This window comes from Panulirus ornatus, chromosome 63 (genome assembly GCF_036320965.1).
Source record: "Panulirus ornatus isolate Po-2019 chromosome 63, ASM3632096v1, whole genome shotgun sequence".
Lineage (NCBI taxonomy): Eukaryota > Metazoa > Arthropoda > Malacostraca > Decapoda > Palinuridae > Panulirus > Panulirus ornatus.
In genome coordinates, this window is record NC_092286.1 from 3,750,220 (window position 1) to 3,767,835 (window position 17,616).

The 17,616-nt window shown below is 37.3% G+C and overlaps 1 protein-coding gene across 3 annotated transcripts in view; it reads right to left on the reverse strand.

Annotated features, from left to right (window-relative positions):
* Nucleotides 1-4,573: 4,573 nt before the first annotated feature.
* The window catches only part of LOC139745970 (ATP-dependent RNA helicase DDX42), a 37,937-nt gene continuing 24,894 nt past the window's right edge, over nucleotides 4,574-17,616 (reverse strand). For 2 of the 3 annotated variants that reach the window (XM_071656710.1, XM_071656711.1), the window contains exons 10-12: nucleotides 16,990-17,241; nucleotides 10,572-10,720; nucleotides 8,178-8,668 (exon numbers count right to left, since the gene is read on the reverse strand). In XM_071656710.1, the coding sequence (XP_071512811.1) occupies nucleotides 8,579-8,668; nucleotides 10,572-10,720; nucleotides 16,990-17,241 (491 nt within the window). In that variant the 3' untranslated portion in view covers nucleotides 8,178-8,578. Of the gene's footprint in view, nucleotides 8,669-10,571; nucleotides 10,721-16,989; nucleotides 17,242-17,616 lie in introns of all 3 variants that reach the window. The other variant, XM_071656709.1, reaches the window with a different exon arrangement.

Below are 17,616 nucleotides of genomic sequence, written 5' to 3' on the forward strand. Positions count from 1 at the left end.
ATTCAAACTAGTTATACATCAGAGTCTTAGCACTAAACGGAGTAAATGAAGCAAATTTCTAGAAAGGTAGCACAACACAGAAGAAAGCAAGTAATGTTAAAACAGCATGGCTTTAAATAAACATATGAGTAATGCATGTCTTTGTAACGATATTTGTATGGATGAAGTAACATGAATTAAGAACAGATGTGTGTCACATTTATCTAGGGAGCTGTGGTTTCGGTACATTATTACGTGAGCTAGAGACTGAGTGTGAATGAATATGGCCTTTTTTGTCTTTTCCTAGCACTACCTCGCACACATGAGGGGGAGGGGGTTGTTATTTCATGTGTGGCAGGGTGGCGATGGGAATGAATAAAGGAAGACAGTATGTACATGTGTATATATGTATATGTCTGTGTGTATATATATATATATATATATATATATATATATATATATATATATATATATATATATATATGTATACGTTGAGATGTATAGGTATGTACATTTGCGTGTGTGGACGTGTATGTATATACATTTGTATGTGGGTGGGTTGGGCCATTCTTTCATCTGTTTCCTTGCGCTACCTCGCTAACAAAGGAGACAGCGACAAAGCAAAATAAATAAATATATATTACATTTATTATACATGATCGCCATTTCCTATGTCAACAAGGTAGTGCCAGGAAACAGACAAGGAATGGCCAATCCACTTATATAGACATATATATACATAAACACCCATACACGCACATGTACATACATATACATATCAACATATACACATATGCATACACCTACACAGACATATACATATATACACATGAACATATTCATACTTGCTTGCCTTCATCCATTCCTGTCGCACCTCTTAGTTATTGCACTTACAAAACAGGCTTTCTAAATGATAAGACAATATACTCAGCTAAATGCCTAAAAATCTAATCAATTCGACACTTCCACAGGGAGTACCTTTTGTTGTCCGTATAAAGTTTTATCATGAATTGTCTTTGTGTTATCAGGCTAAAAAGAATGTATCCACAAACACACAGATCATACATAAGTTTAAGAATTTGTATGATAGTAGACATTGTATAACTGATAGGAGCCATGGTGTAAAAAGAAACTCCCTCCCCAAACAGTACAAACAGTATTTACACATAAACACATGAGCCTTCTTAGTGTAATGATTAGCAATGCTGATTATGAGTTACCAAGGGTCCACCCAGGGTCAGATCAACATGGGTTCAAATCCTGGTCATAGAATTTGGCCCACATCCACCACAGATGTTCCTCCTCCCCTTGGGGCTAGCCTATAACTGGATACCTGGCTTAGGCTGATGTGTTTATATATACATAGATATACAGGAGTAAAAACATAGTACATACACACAGAGCATCACAAGGGCAAAACTTTCTCCCTGTACCACACAAACAATAACCACACACACACTCACATGGGGTCCCAGTGTAGAACTCCCTCCCATACAGCACAAACTGACACACTTATGTAGGGGCAGTATATAATAATGGCATAAAAGAAACTGCATGCTGAGTAGGGCAAGGTAGATCAGATATTGGTATCTTTAGTGATAGGAAAAATATGAAAAAGCAGTCTAGAATGTGCAAGAGACCTGTAAGTAATGCTTATGTCACTTCATTTGTATGGATACAAAGATGTAGGGTTCTATACCATAGAATAGTCATATTAGAAAGGTGAAATAGTAACCTGAGCAATGTCACAAGAATCATTGTGGTTTAAAAATATTAGAAAAATCATGCAAATAATGATTGTGTAAAATGCAATGGACACAAGGTATGTAAAATACTGATTAGTGAATATCTATGTTAATGTAGCTGAAAGCAGCACATTGAGGAGCAGTGTTTTTCATGGCATAAGAGTGGTGGTGGATGAGTAGAATAAAATGACTGAAGACATGGTTAAGGCAGAGAGCATAAAGAAATAAAAGAGTTGTATGACATAGAATGTTCAAAAACAGGGCTCCTTAAGTTTAAAACTCTCTTCATACAGTACAAACAGGTAATTACAATGCAAGAGGAAGTTGGATTTTAGCGACCTGGTTCATACAATCAAAAAGAAAGTCAATGGTAGTTACCGCTGTAATGACCAGTGATCATGCACAAAGTAGTTGCTCTCTGGATGAAATTGTTAACTGTAAAATAAATAAATAAATAAATAAATAATACATAAGATCAGAGAAAATTCAAATTAGTTTAGCTGCTCTCTGGATGAAATTGTTAACTGTAAAATAAATAAATAAATAAATAAATAATACATAAGATCAGAAAAAATTCAAATCAGTTTACAAAGTGAATGTACAATGCATAAAACTGGAATAAACAAGATCCTAATTCGGTGTTAAATATAACATGTTACACAGCCTTAGTTTTCACTACACAGGTTTTAATGCCTGATCAGCAAGTTGTTTTCTTATCATCTTATATGTTTTGTTTACTTCTAATGATTTGGTCTGAGTTTATTACTTTTGAACAATTCTATGGATATTAATGCAAAATTTGCATGAAAGGACACTATATTCCAGTAATTTCTTCTAAAAATATAAATGTTAACTGGGGTGAAGTTCCTTCTCTTTTAAAACATAACTAAAGATTGGCAGGTATTCTTTCCTGGGATAAAATTCTATACAAGTAAACCTTTTGCTAATCAATGTGTTAAGTGTTCAAAATATATCTCTTTGGATACTATTAATAATCATCTGCTGAATTCTTTTACATATTATTAGAAATTCCTGTTGAAAAAAGTTTAATGAAGTTAAAAACCAATTTTAAATATATCTATCGATGCAAAGCTTTGCAAAATTTGAACTGGTCTGTCTCATGGGGTTTGCTTAATTCGACCATGTGGCAGTATTAAAATCTAAGTATTAGTGACAATAACGTCTCTAGCCATTAAAATCTGGGTGCATTTGCAGTAAAATCTCTCACTCATCCGGTAGTCTCTAAAAAAGTATAATCAAAGTACCTTTCCAACAAAAAAACAGAAGAGATTCTTCCCTATATCCCTTTTTATATGAGAGCTTAACTTACTTTCTTTTCACACTTCTATAAATATTTTACATTTTACCATAAAAACTCAAGAGAAAAAAGCAATATCTGCTTCTTTATCTATGTACATTCATTATAATGGTTACCATTGCTAAGCAAGGGCAGCCCTACAATCTCTTTTAGATATCTTTTTGTTTACACAGGTCCAGAAACGCATTCATACTACCAACCATTACCTACGTACACCTTCACTCTTCTTCCCTAGCACATCACTGTAAGTGATCTCATTCTTCTTCAGCATTTTACCCTTTCACACATAATACTATCTTTTTCTATCAGTCTATTTCACATGTTCATACAGTCAGAAGACCTCACCTTTCACTTTTCAACCAATCATATACTATTTCAGATCAAAACCAGTCATCTTTCTTACTCTAACCACTCATCATATTTCAAAACCAAATTTTGAAAACTGATCGTCAATGCTTCGCTTAATAATTCTGGTACAACTTAACCATCTTTTTCTCATGAATAATCGAATTAATTATATATCTGCAAGAACCTTTTTTTTTCTTTTAGGCTTCTGTAGCTTCAAGGCTTCTTTACAAGCAAGAGCATCAAAATTATGGACTCCTCCGAAGCAAGAAGTTTCTCACAGAGACTGTATTCATTTTCATTTAATAAAGGTGATACAGCCTACATATGTATATTCTATTTTTCATTATACTTGATCGCCGTTTCCTGCATTAGCGAGGTAGCGCCAGGAAACAGACGAAGAAAGAATGGCCCATCCACTCATATATCTATTTATTTATTTTATTCATTTTGCTTTGTCGCTGTCTCCCGCGTTAGCGAGGTAGCGCAAGGAAACACACGAAAGAATGGCCCAACCCACCCACATACACATGTATATACATACACGTCCACACACGAAAATATACATACCTATACATCTCAATGTATACATATATATACACACAGACATATACATATATACACAAGTACATAATTCATACTGTCTGCCCTTATTCATTCCCATTGCCACCTCGCCACACATGGAATAACAACCCCCTCCCCCTTCAATGTGCGAGGTAGTGCTAGGAAAAGACAACAAAGGCCCCATTCGCTCACACTCAGTCTCTAGCTGTCATGTAATAATGCACCAAAACCATAGCTCCCTTTCCACATCCAGGCCCCACAGAACTTTCCATGGTTTACCCCAGATGCTTCACATGCCCTGGTTCAATCCACTGACAGCACATCGACCCCGGTATTCTACATCGTTCCAACTCACTCTATTCCTTGCATGCCTTTCATCCTCCTGCATGTTCAGGCCCCAGTCACTCAAAACCTTTTTCACTCCATCTTTTCACCTCATTCATATATACTTTAAACAAGTCTCTTTAAATCTGTACCTTCATTATGCCTAATCAGCTTTTCTTAGTTTCCAATTTACCTCCTTTATTAATAATGCTCATAGTGTTTTCTTTGTACAGCTTTGCAGACTTGCTAAATCCACTGTGCATATGGAAGAGTTGGGTTAAAAAGAAATTGCTAAACATTCATAAAAAAAATATATACTAAAATGAAATATACAAGATCTATTTTCCACATGTCATGCCACTACTTGAGTGCAAAACATATTTTAACAGATACTGTAAGCTTTAGACATAAGAATACCTTCCATCCTGCTCTCTTTTAAACATTTCTCTCTATTACATCACACCCTGCCAGTGTCAGCTAAATATTCAGTGATCACGTTGATTTCTAAAATGGTGAAGATCTGTACAATGAACTAATGACTTGAGTATCAAATCTGGTGCATAACTCAAGAATCTTCCACAACTAGTTACCAATGACATGCACACACATAGTAACAGATCTATGAAGTTTACTAGTTCTATCAGACTCACACTGTGACTAAACCTGCCCATGCTAGGTTCTATGAAAACTCTGGCATGGAATCTAAAAAAGCCATCACAATCAATGTACATCAATATAAAAAATAATACTTTAAAAACTATTTATCATTCTGATTATGGCATGTGTTGACAGAAAGCGCATACAATTTCCATTCTAGCTTTGTTCCTTTTTTGTTCAACGGCTTAGAAACAAAAGATAATACAAATACTGTCAAAAGTTTCCTGGTAAAATATGACACATCAAATACAGCTGTGGTAATGTAAATTTCAAGAACCACAGCTTCCTCTTAGTTCAATTTAAAACAATCCTGTTGCAATAACGTTACGTGGCAGCAGAATGAGGCTTACCCCTTCAGTTTCCTGATTACCGTCACTCGACCAAAAATAGAGATCTTTTCTTATAAATCAACATGATTTGGTAAACTCTTCAGCAGCTTAATCTTATACACATAAAACAGGAGACACTTCCTAAGAGAGCAGTTCACATTTTCAACATCATGAATATATCTATTAAAAGAATCTTTAATTAAAAAAAAAGACATTATCAAATGTACCTTTTCTACTATAATGCAATAAAAGTTATACATTTTCATAATAAAATTCTTTGTTCCTCATTTTAGTTATTGGATATTTCATGCCAACATTCATCATATGCAGGCTGTGTGATAAGCCTTCCAAATATATCATGCTAAACAGCACACATTTAAATGAGACAGTGGGTATTTTCATGGACCCATGATAATTCCTATGGGGCTCTTACAGTACTAACAGTTACTCTATATGTTAGCTAGGAATCGACTGTTTGACAAACAACTTGCTGGATCCATGGTAGGACACTAGCCCCAGATCCTTGACATCATGAGTTTGCGTACATATTTTTCACTCACAAGATGTACATTTTCATATAAGGTAAGTCAGCTTGTTTTACTGAATTATGTGTATCTATACTTAATTACTGTTACAGTGTTTACCTTTGGAAATAACAAAAATAAAGTATATTATCACAGTGAATGTCAAAAAAATTATCTCAAAGAACAAAAATCTAGATTGGAAAAGCCATTCTTACTTCATACAAAAGTTCCAAAAGAAAACTGACATAATAAAAGCTCTGACAATGACATTGATTTCCCTGTTCTCCTGCTCTATTAGTTATCACTTTGAGAACCTTGCATTCCCAGTGAAAAAGTAAGAATCACTATCATAAGTGTGAGAGTTGTATGGAATCCTTACATATCAATGCATCCCATTAAACTGGGAAGAGCACTGATAATGGATAGAACAGACATCCGTGGTCTGAATTACTGACCTATGAATCAGTGCAAACCTGCCTGGGGTCAGGCCAGCATTAGTTCGAATCCTAGGCATGGCAGTCATCCCAAGCCCAAATCAGGCATTCATCCTTCCTTTGGGGCTCGACAATAAATGTGCGTGTATGTGTCTGTGTATGTGTGAGAGCAAAGATATGCTAAATATGCATAATGTTACTCAGGGCAAAACGAGTGTACAACTCTCTCCCTGTGACGCACAAAATAGCGATCATATTCACAGTGTAACTGTCTGGACAAGATGTATTCCACTTAAAGATCATAGGTTGAAATGCCCAACATAGATGCAAGACATACCAGCTGCTCCACTATAGAGGCAACAATCTCTTTGCTAAATCAATGCTAGCAACTGCATCACTCCTTGTTTTCAATGAAGACATGACATGAGAAAAGCAAGAATAGCTTAGTTTGAAAGAAGTAATAAAATCATGCAAAATGAATCTTCTTTATAATAAAAAACTCTCTCAATTGTATCTGCTGAAAAAGCAACAATTTTAACCCTTTAACTGTGCAACTGATCCTATTGGACTTTCTCCTGTGAGCAAAAATTTAAAACAGGAAAAAGTTTTTTCCCTTTTTTCTCTTACACAATCTATGTATAATATCCTTAAGTAATGAAAAGCCCTAAAAAGTAAAATTTTCAAAATATGGGTGTGGTAGGGTTTTAAATGGACCACCTTGAAGCAGGCAGGCAGCTAGTGTACTTATTTTTGCTAGCATTATTTCACAAAGATCCATACTTACATATACCTAAGAACAATGTACCTTTTATATCACTTTTCAGGTGTCAATATATATTGTATATACTGTTCCCACTACTCACATCAGTATTTTATGCGTGATTTTTTTCATCCTTGCTAGGCATTTCTTGTATAGCAGGAAGCATCAGGAAGACAAGAAGAATGGCCTCATTTGCTCATATTTTCTCATGAATTTTACTTTTCTTACATAAAATTTTATTACCATATAAAAATGACTAAATGATCATCTTATCCAATCAAACAATTTTTAACCACCAAAGTAGATGCAATAACAATACAGCAATTGTTTCTTTATTCTAAAACTAATTAAATTCTTATCAGTTGGATTTTCTCCAGGGGCACATAGTGGAAATTTACATTCTAAACAACTTTTATGATGACTTATGAAGATAATAGCAATGACTTTTGAATCGTCTACTGACAACTATACCAGTTTAAGGGGCAATGTGAAGCAAATCCTAACTTAAAAAAATAGATTATTCGTGAATGTGTCATGAAACTGTCCCTCTTTAAAAAATGAACCATGCATTTAATGGAAAGAACTAGACCCAATGTGAAGAAAAGCCATGATAACTGACCTTGTAAACCTTCTTCATAACATTTTTTAACATTCACAATCTGTACAAATCACACAACAATTCCTTATAATTAAGGACATTATAAGTTTGTTCCAGATGTTAAAGTTCCTGCAGTGATCGGTAAGGCATTTACCTCTTAAAACATCAACAACTGGTGATTAGTAATAACTAGCAGAACAATCAAGGAGTGAGATGGCAGCAAACATGATTGTCCTGCCATGGTTGTCTGGTTTTAGGGTTATGCATGCACTGCAAACCAGCAAGTCAGATGGTTACTGATGGATCCGACCTTTTACCCTTTAGTTTCCAACTGAATTGCTTGGACTGAACAACTATGCTGGTCATGCAGGGTTCTCAATGTCAAAACACATATGGCCAATGAATATCAGAAAATCTCATATAAGCCTATGAGAAAAGCCATATTGTTTAACGTTCTTCTATTACTAATAATTCTTGTTGCAAACATTTCGTAACTATTTGTTTACTCTACCCCTATGTTATCTATCAACATATTATGAATTCCCATCATTCATAAACCATTTTATTTTTGAAAATGCATTATGATAAAAAGTTTTCCAGTCAATACACAGTTTATTGGATTTTGTTTCACATTAATCATCTCGACAATAAAGTCGTTAGAGACTAAACTGTCAAGTTCCACTTCCATTATAATAAACAGAAGGCAACTAAACATGTAAGGCCCTAACATATCTACTCTTAGATATAACATCACTTCAACAACTTAGCTGGGGGCAATGGACAACACAAAAATTTCAACTCAACCACACATATAACCACAAGGCTTATATGAACAATCCATTTCAAGGCTATCTACAGGAATTTACAAACTGAAATGTTACCTTGTGATGTTAATGAAGGTTTATTATACTTTAACTGTGGGTCTCATTTATAATGCTTAGTAACTAGAGTATGAAACACAACTTCAAGTATCTTAAATTGAGAGCACTGATGTTAAACACCTAATCATCCCATCTGGACTTTCTCCTACGTTCCCGTTGTGGTGTAGTGTGACCAAGTGTCCATGCTGTTTCTGCACTTGCTGCAGTAAACTGAAATATGCAAATGTGGTGCCATGATTAAGCACAATCATACAAGAATATCACAAAAATTATTGTAAATGCATACAGTTACACTATAAAATATTTTTGTGTCGATGTAATATAACAGACACTTTGGGGTTGCTTTATCTCATTTTTTTTGCCATCAGTCCATGACAGAGTCATACTATAATTTGCAACTTAAACTTGATCTAAACTTGAAAATCCTATATATCATACTCATTAAGCTTTATACATTTGTTTCCCAGAATCTAAATAACTGAATAGAATATGATTCATAACTCAAGTTTGAATTTTGCATGAGTTAAGCCACTTACAAAAACAGTCTAACCTACAACTTAAAGTGCCTCATAACTTGAAAAAATCAAATGCACACCTAAAGAGTTGATGCACTCATGACCTTAGCACCCTCTTCCACCCTAAACTCACTTGATCCCCCATGTCTAATCCCAGTTAAATGAAGCATTCCACTTCAAAGTCCTCCCCAACTGAACCATCCTGCCTCATCCCCCTGCAGCAAAAATATTTTATAGTGTAACTGTATGCATTTACATCATCATTTTACCTTTGTTCACATTTACTACTAACTTTCTCCTTTAATACACTCTCCCACACTCTGTCACCAGATTCTGGAGTTTCTCTCTACAGTCTGCTACCACAGCTGTATAATCTGCAAACAGCAACTCATTCACTTCCCATGCACTCCAATGTACTTCAATATCTTCATACATGGTATTCTATCACCTCCTGCAGACGACAGTGTAAGAGCCTTTCCATATCAAGATGACCTGACAATTACATAATGGTACCCTAACACTACACATGCAACAACAGAATATATGCATCCCCAAAGAAATCTATCACTACCTTCTTATATCCATGTAGACATGAATCCAACCTGCACCCTCCCATTACCCTGACTGGTCATCAGCAGAAACAATGAGTAACCATACCATGCTAAATAGATGCAATATTGGCCTTATTAATATCATACAGTCCCAGGACTATATGATATTAATAGCTGTAGGTTGTAGGTTAGACTGTTTTATAAGTGGCTTAACTCATGCAAAATTCAAACTTGAGCAGCACTATAAGGAAATGATGGACTCCCTGGAAGTGAGAAGTTCTTCGACAAGATTGAACTCCAATGATACAACCTTACCATAGGTGACTTTTCACTTGGAGTTGAACCACAAGCAGGAAGAGTCCAATCATGTCCTGGCCTTCTACAGGAGTCAGGCAACGTTAATTGAAGAATAAGTCTGCCTCCTGCAGTGCATTGAGCTACCACCCCAAAGAAGTGAATTTAACTGCTTGCTCTCAAGGAAATGATCACAAACTAAGATTTACATGAACCATACTATTGGCTAATGATTTTTTGGCAGTGGGTCATCTGAAGGTAAAGCAATCACTTTGGTATTATGGATATGTTAAAAAAGTGTCTATATGTTGCCTTTCCCACTGATAACTCATGGATGTGGGTCATCTGAGGGTAAAGCAATCACTCTGGTATTATGGATACGTTAAAAAAGTCTACATGTTGCCTTTCCCTCTGATATCTTATGGATGTGTGTCTCTAAGGTCACTGTTAAGTACTTAGGTACAGAAAAGACAGCAACTTAGTGGGGTGAATGGAAGCACATATAACACCAGTGGTAAAAGCAACAAAGAGTGGAAAATTGTAAGACAAGAAAAGTTAACTGGGAATTATGTTTGAGACAATAAAATGGTATTGATGATGTTCTTACAAAACTCCGTAAAAGATACAATGTTGCACAATTAGAAATATAGCACTACCTCTACAATGTAAGCAGGTGTCACAATGATTTGACAAAACATACATTGTAAAAGTACAAAAAATAAAGAAGTATACAATAAAAACTTGGTGACTAACCTGATTCTTATACTGAGAATGAAATGCAGCCTTCATAGCAGCTAGACGATTTGTAGCAGGACCTGTCATGCTGGGGTCTCCACCTCCATATGCTTGGCTAGCTGGGCCAACTGCCATACTTCCACCACCACCCACACCAGCTCCAATAACTGAAGAGATACAACAAAAGGTAGTTGGTGGAATCCCAGTTATCAAAATAGTGAACTATACTGAACTGTCATTTGTATGAAAAAAATAACAAACCTTGAAGATTTATGAACTAAACAAATGCTGGAACATAAATCACTATCTTTTTTTTTTTTTTTTTTTTTTTTTTCATACTTTGTCGCTGTGTCCCGCGTTTGCGAGGTAGCGCAAGGAAACAGACGAAAGAAATGGCCCAACCCTCCCCATACACATGTACATACACACGTCCACACACGCAAATATACATACCTACACAGCTTTCCATGGTTTACCCCGGACGCTTCACATGCCTTGATTCAATCCACTGACAGCACGTCAACCCCTGTATACCACATCGCTCCAATTCACTCTATTCCTTGCCCTCCTTTCACCCTCCTGCATGTTCAGGCCCCGATCACACAAAATCCTTTTCACTCCATCTTTCCACCTCCAATTTGGTCTCCCTCTTCTCCTCGTTCCCTCCACCTCCGACACATATATCCTCTTGGTCAATCTTTCCTCTCATTCTCTCCATGTGCCCAAACCATTTCAAAACACCCTCTTCTGCTCTCTCAACCACGCTCTTTTTATTTCCACACATCTCTCTTACCCTTACGTTACTTACTCGATCAAACCACCTCACACCACACATTGTCCTCAAACATCTCATTTCCAGCACATCCATCCTCCTGCGCACAACTCTATCCATAGCCCACGCCTCGCAACCATACAACATTGTTGGAACCACTATTCCTTCAAACATACCCATTTTTGCTTTCCGGGATAATGTTCTCGACTTCCACACATTTTTCAAGGCTCCCAAAATTTTCGCCCCCTCCCCCACCCTATGATCCACTTCCGCTTCCATGGTTCCATCCGCTGACAGATCCACTCCCAGATATCTAAAACACTTCACTTCCTCCAGTTTTTCTCCATTCAAACTCACCTCCCAATTGACTTGACCCTCAACCCTACTGTACCTAATAACCTTGCTCTTATTCACATTTACTCTTAACTTTCTTCTTCCACACACTTTACCAAACTCCGTCACCAGCTTCTGCAGTTTCTCACATGAATCCGCCACCAGCGCTGTATCATCAGCGAACAACAACTGACTCACTTCCCAAGCTCTCTCATCCCCAACAGACCTCATACTTGCCCCTCTTTCCAAGACTCTTGCATTTACCTCCCTAACAACCCCATCCATAAACAAATTAAACAACCATGGAGACATCACACACCCCTGCCGCAAACCTACATTCACTGAGAACCAATCACTTTCCTCTCTTCCTACACGTACACATGCCTTACATCCTCGATAAAAACTTTTCACTGCTTCTAACAACTTGCCTCCCACACCATATATTCTTAATACCTTCCACAGAGCATCTCTATCAACTCTATCATATGCCTTCTCCAGATCCATAAATGCTACATACAAATCCATTTGCTTTTCTAAGTATTTCTCACATACATTCTTCAAAGCAAACACCTGATCCACACATCCTCTCCCACTTCTGAAACCACACTGCTCTTCCCCAATCTGATGCTCTGTACATGCCTTCACCCTCTCAATCAATACCCTCCCATATAATTTACCAGGAATACTCAACAAACTTATACCTCTGTAATTTGAGCACTCACTCTTATCCCCTTTGCCTTTGTACAATGGCACTATGCACGCATTCCGCCAATCCTCAGGCACCTCACCATGAGTCATACATACATTAAATAACCTTACCAACCAGTCAACAATACAGTCACCCCCTTTTTTAATAAATTCCACTGCAATACCATCCAAACCTGCTGCCTTGCCGGCTTTCATCTTCCGCAAAGCTTTTACTACCTCTTCTCTGTTCACCAAATCATTTTCCCTAACCCTCTCACTTTGCACACCTCCTCGACCCAAACACCCTATATCTGCCACTCTGTCATCAGACACATTCAACAAACCTTCAAAATACTCATTCCATCTCCTTCTCACATCACCACTACTTGTTATCACCTCCCCATTTACGCCCTTCACTGAAGTTCCCATTTGCTCCCTTGTCTTACGCACCCTATTTACCTCCTTCCAGAACATCTTTTTATTCTCCCTAAAATCTACTGATAGTCTCTCACCCCAACTCTCATTTGCCCTTTTTTTCACCTCTTGCACCTTTCTCTTGACCTCCTGTCTCTTTCTTTTATACTTCTCCCACTCAATTGCATTTTTTCCCTGCAAAAATCGTCCAAATGCCTCTCTCTTCTCTTTCACTAATACTCTTACTTCTTCATCCCACCACTCACTACCTGTTGAAGAATATTCCTGTCAATAAATCTGCGTCATGCAGATTATTGTATACTGAAAATAAATTCCCTGATCACATTGTTTAAGCAATGGTCTTCAAGTAATTGTATCATGTGGTAGTTTTCAAAGGAAATAGCTGATATCATTTGACAGCAGTTGGTGAAGCTGTATAATGTAAGGTAACTGAAAAGTGATTGTAGACAGTTACACTGTAAATTATTTCCATTATGGAGAAATTAACCTTAAAAAACTTAGCCAAAAGCATTTTAGGATTCATTACACAAAACAACCAAACAGACAATGTAATTTGTACATACTCAAGAGAGAACTTAAAATGTACATTTCTCAACATATGTAGACAACTGCTCACAAGCTCATTTGCATAATTATTTACCTCCTATTTTTTATGCTATTTTACTTTATAAGAAGTGGATCAAATGCATACAACCTCTCAGTACAGCCATACAAACCTTCAATTTATTTCCAGTAAGTGAATCTGAACATGGGCTTCCACAAGGATATAAATATTTCTTATTGAATAAACCTTGCACACTAAACTGATTTATCATCTTAGAATAAAACATACAATCACATCTTCACCTACACACACAATAAATCACAGAAAATCATAAAAAAATCACTCATATGAAATATTCAAAAAGCTCTACACAATTTACTCATTGCATGTTTTTTTTGTTTTTGTTTTTTTGTTTTGTCGCTGTCTCCCGCGTTTGCGAGGTAGCGCAAGGAAACAGACGAAAGAAATGGCCCAACCCACCCCCATACACATGTATATACATACGTCCACACACGCAAATATACATACCTACACAGCTTTCCATGGTTTACCCCAGACACTTCACATGCCTTGATTCAATCCACTGACAGCACGTCAACCCCAGTATACCACATCGCTCCAATTCACTCTATTCCTTGCCCTCCTTTCACCCTCCTGCATGTTCAGGCCCCGATCACACAAAATCTTTTTCCCTCCATCTTTCCACCTCCAATTTGGTCTCCCTCTTCTCCTCGTTCCCTCCACCTCCGACACATATATCCTCTTGGTCAATCTTTCCTCACTCATTCTCTCCATGTGCCCAAACCATTTCAAAACACCCTCTTCTGCTCTCTCAACCACGCTCTTTTTATTTCCACACATCTCTCTTACCCTTACGTTACTTACTCGATCAAACCACCTCACACCACACATTGTCCTCAAACATCTCATTTCCAGCACATCCATCCTCCTGCGCACAACTCTATCCATAGCCCACACCTCACAACCATACAACATTGTTGGAACCACTATTCCTTCAAACATACCCATTTTTGCTTTCCGAGATAATGTTCTCGACTTCCACACATTCTTCAAGGCTCCCAGAATTTTCACCCCCTCCCCCACCCTATGATCCACTTCCGCTTCCATGGTTCCATCCGCTGACAGATCCACTCCCAGATATCTAAAACACTTCACTTCCTCCAGTTTTTCTCCATTCAAACTTACCTCCCAATTGACTTGACCCTCAACCCTACTGTACCTAATAACCTTGCTCTTATTCACATTTACTCTTAACTTTCTTCTTTCACACACTTTACCAAACTCAGTCACCAGCTTCTGCAGTTTCTCACATGAATCAGCCACCAGCGCTGTATCATCAGCGAACAACAACTGACTCACTTCCCAAGCTCTCTCATCCCCAACAGACTTCATACTTGCCCCTCTTTCCAAAACTCTTGCATTCACCTCCCTAACAACCCCATCCATAAACAAATTAAACAACCATGGAGACATCACACACCCCTGCCGCAAACCTACATTCACTGAGAACCAATCACTTTCCTCTCTTCCTACACGTACACATGCCTTACATCCTCGATAAAAACTTTTCACTGCTTCTAACAACTTGCCTCCCACACCATATATTCTTAATACCTTCCACAGAGCATCTCTATCAACTCTATCATATGCCTTCTCCAGATCCATAAATGCTACATACAAATCCATTTGCTTTTCTAAGTATTTCTCACATACATTCTTCAAAGCAAACACCTGATCCACACATCCTCTACCACTTCTGAAACCACACTGCTCTTCCCCAATCTGATGCATGTATATCTCTTTAAAAGTCTACCTCTTTTCCTTTTACCTTCAGCTATACTATCATATATCCTCCTTCCTAGTCTTTCATCAGAAACACATCATAAATGATCAAACCATTGTATGCTTTTAGCAATTTTGTTAGTCCATATAACACTTTCACATCTTCAGTCTTTATCTGCTTTCTTAATTTCAGCTACAATACATAAACTATCCACCTTTAATGCTCTTAATTTATACCCATCCCAAACTGGTTTACACTGGGTAAAGACTTTGGAGGTCTTCCACCCCCACAGCTTCAGCTGAGTCCAAGCTGCTGATTTAGGACATTGGTTGATCAGGCTGTTCGAAGCCACAGGCCACAGGCTCATGTAGCCACTACTGCCCAGCTGGTCTGGCACACCTTGTAAATACTTATCCAGGGCCTTTCTAAACTGTCTCCAATTTGTTTCTGTTTCCTATACAGGGACCATCTTTCTTGTCTTTGACTAGATTTTTAACACCATCTTTTCAATGTTATATATCCATTATATGTTTGGAGTGCTTTTGTGGTCATGCATTCTACACACTCCTTTCATGTTTTGGTACTAAGACAACTCACTGATTACATCTTCCAATTTTATCTGTTTACAAATAAATCTGAAATTGTTGAATTTACTTCCCTGGTGGTGTGTGTCTCACATTTGCCAATATGCTGTCAATAAGCTGAGCTAAGACATGAGAAAAAGTCTGGGGAAACCAAAGAAAGGGCTGTGGGGCCTGGGTGTGAAGGGGGCAGTGGCTTTGGTTCGGTTCTTTACACAAGATGGTTAAAGACTGGATTTGAGCAAATGAAGCCTTCTCTTTGTACCTGCCACTACCTCACTAACACAGGAAACAGCAAACAGGTATATAAAAAATGCTTTTATATCAGTTAGGTTGTGACCAGAGTACAGTGCTTGAGATCGTCATAAATTAAGTTTAATTATTTGAAAAGATCAGCTCTAGTTTTTCATTTCCTGTCACACATTCTAAATAATTTCCTTTTTTTACAGCATCTCCTCCAAGCTGCTTCTGGTGGAATTTTCATTTACACTGTTGCTTCCTATCTGCTTCAATCTTAGGTACCATAGGATGGAGTGCCCGATGAAAATTCTGTTTAAGTTTTGAGTTTCCAAGATTAAGGGAAGTTCTTTAACTTCTTATTAATTCCATAAATTCATAAATTCTTGTGGCTTTGCATCATGTGCCTTATATGTCAGTACAATGTCCAGGTTTTGGTTTTCAACTTTGACAACAAGCACTTCTACTACATGGCTTGAGAAATTGAAGGGCTTAGTTGTTACCAGAAAATCTTATAAATACAATCCGACTCCTTATGTTCTTCCTGTCCCCACACATCTGTATAGGTTGCAATTTGAGATCTGTACCTCACTGTTCATATGATCTTGAATTTGTGATTCTGTGAACACTGCACTGACTCACTAAGCAAGCCATTTATGAAGGATATTTTGTTAGTTTTGTATGATCTGAGTCCCTTGTGTGTTGGCACTGAATCAATTGTATATTGGCATAAATGATACATGATTTGTTTCTGAGTTGTTGTTGGGGGATTAATGTGCCCAATTCTGTACAGCATGGTACAGGTATAGCGACCTCAGTATATGGAGGACAGTGTCATTCATTATTTTAGTAACTCTCCCCTGCCTACATTTGACCAGGTCTCAAAAAAATTTCACAACCACCACTTTTTGTGGATGCATCAGAATATAATGACAGTACTTTGTAGCAACCTTTGCTAACTTCACTATTACGGCAACAGATTTGTACATCATCACATATAAATACTGTTAAACTATAACAATAAAAGTAACCTCCCTACAGACCTGTTGATTCAATGATTGGATTGGATCCTAATCCCGGACGCTCTCTGAAGCCTAGGCCTCGGCCACCAAGAGCCTTAGCCTTGCCTTGTTTGAACCGTGATTTGCGGAACCAAGAACTCTGCATGGCTAGCTCTAATAATTCAGATGGCACCTCTTGTGCAGCGCCTTCAAGGTTTCGTACCAGATGTCCAGCGAATTCTTTGTCCTTATCTGTCACAAGGGTGTATGCTGTACCCTTCTCACCAGCACGACCTGTGATGGGGAATTATCATTCATTATTAAACAATACCACAGAATTCATAAGAAACCCTTTGAAATTAAAAATCAGTTCATATTCATACCTTTATGCTTGTAACCATAACATTCACATTAGAATCATGATACCAGGCAATTGCTACATACAACTCAGTGACTGTACATGTACATCACAAATATGCAATACCATCACACTTTGACAAACATTATAAAAAGAAAATCATGCTACTTCTCTAAGTCTACTCACACCTGATGCAGTGATTTTAACCATTTTTATCAATCCATTATAAATAAACATGTAACACTGAATATCCTATAATTCTGAATTAAGTATCCATAGGGGAATCAAAACATTGTACATTTGTAAATAAT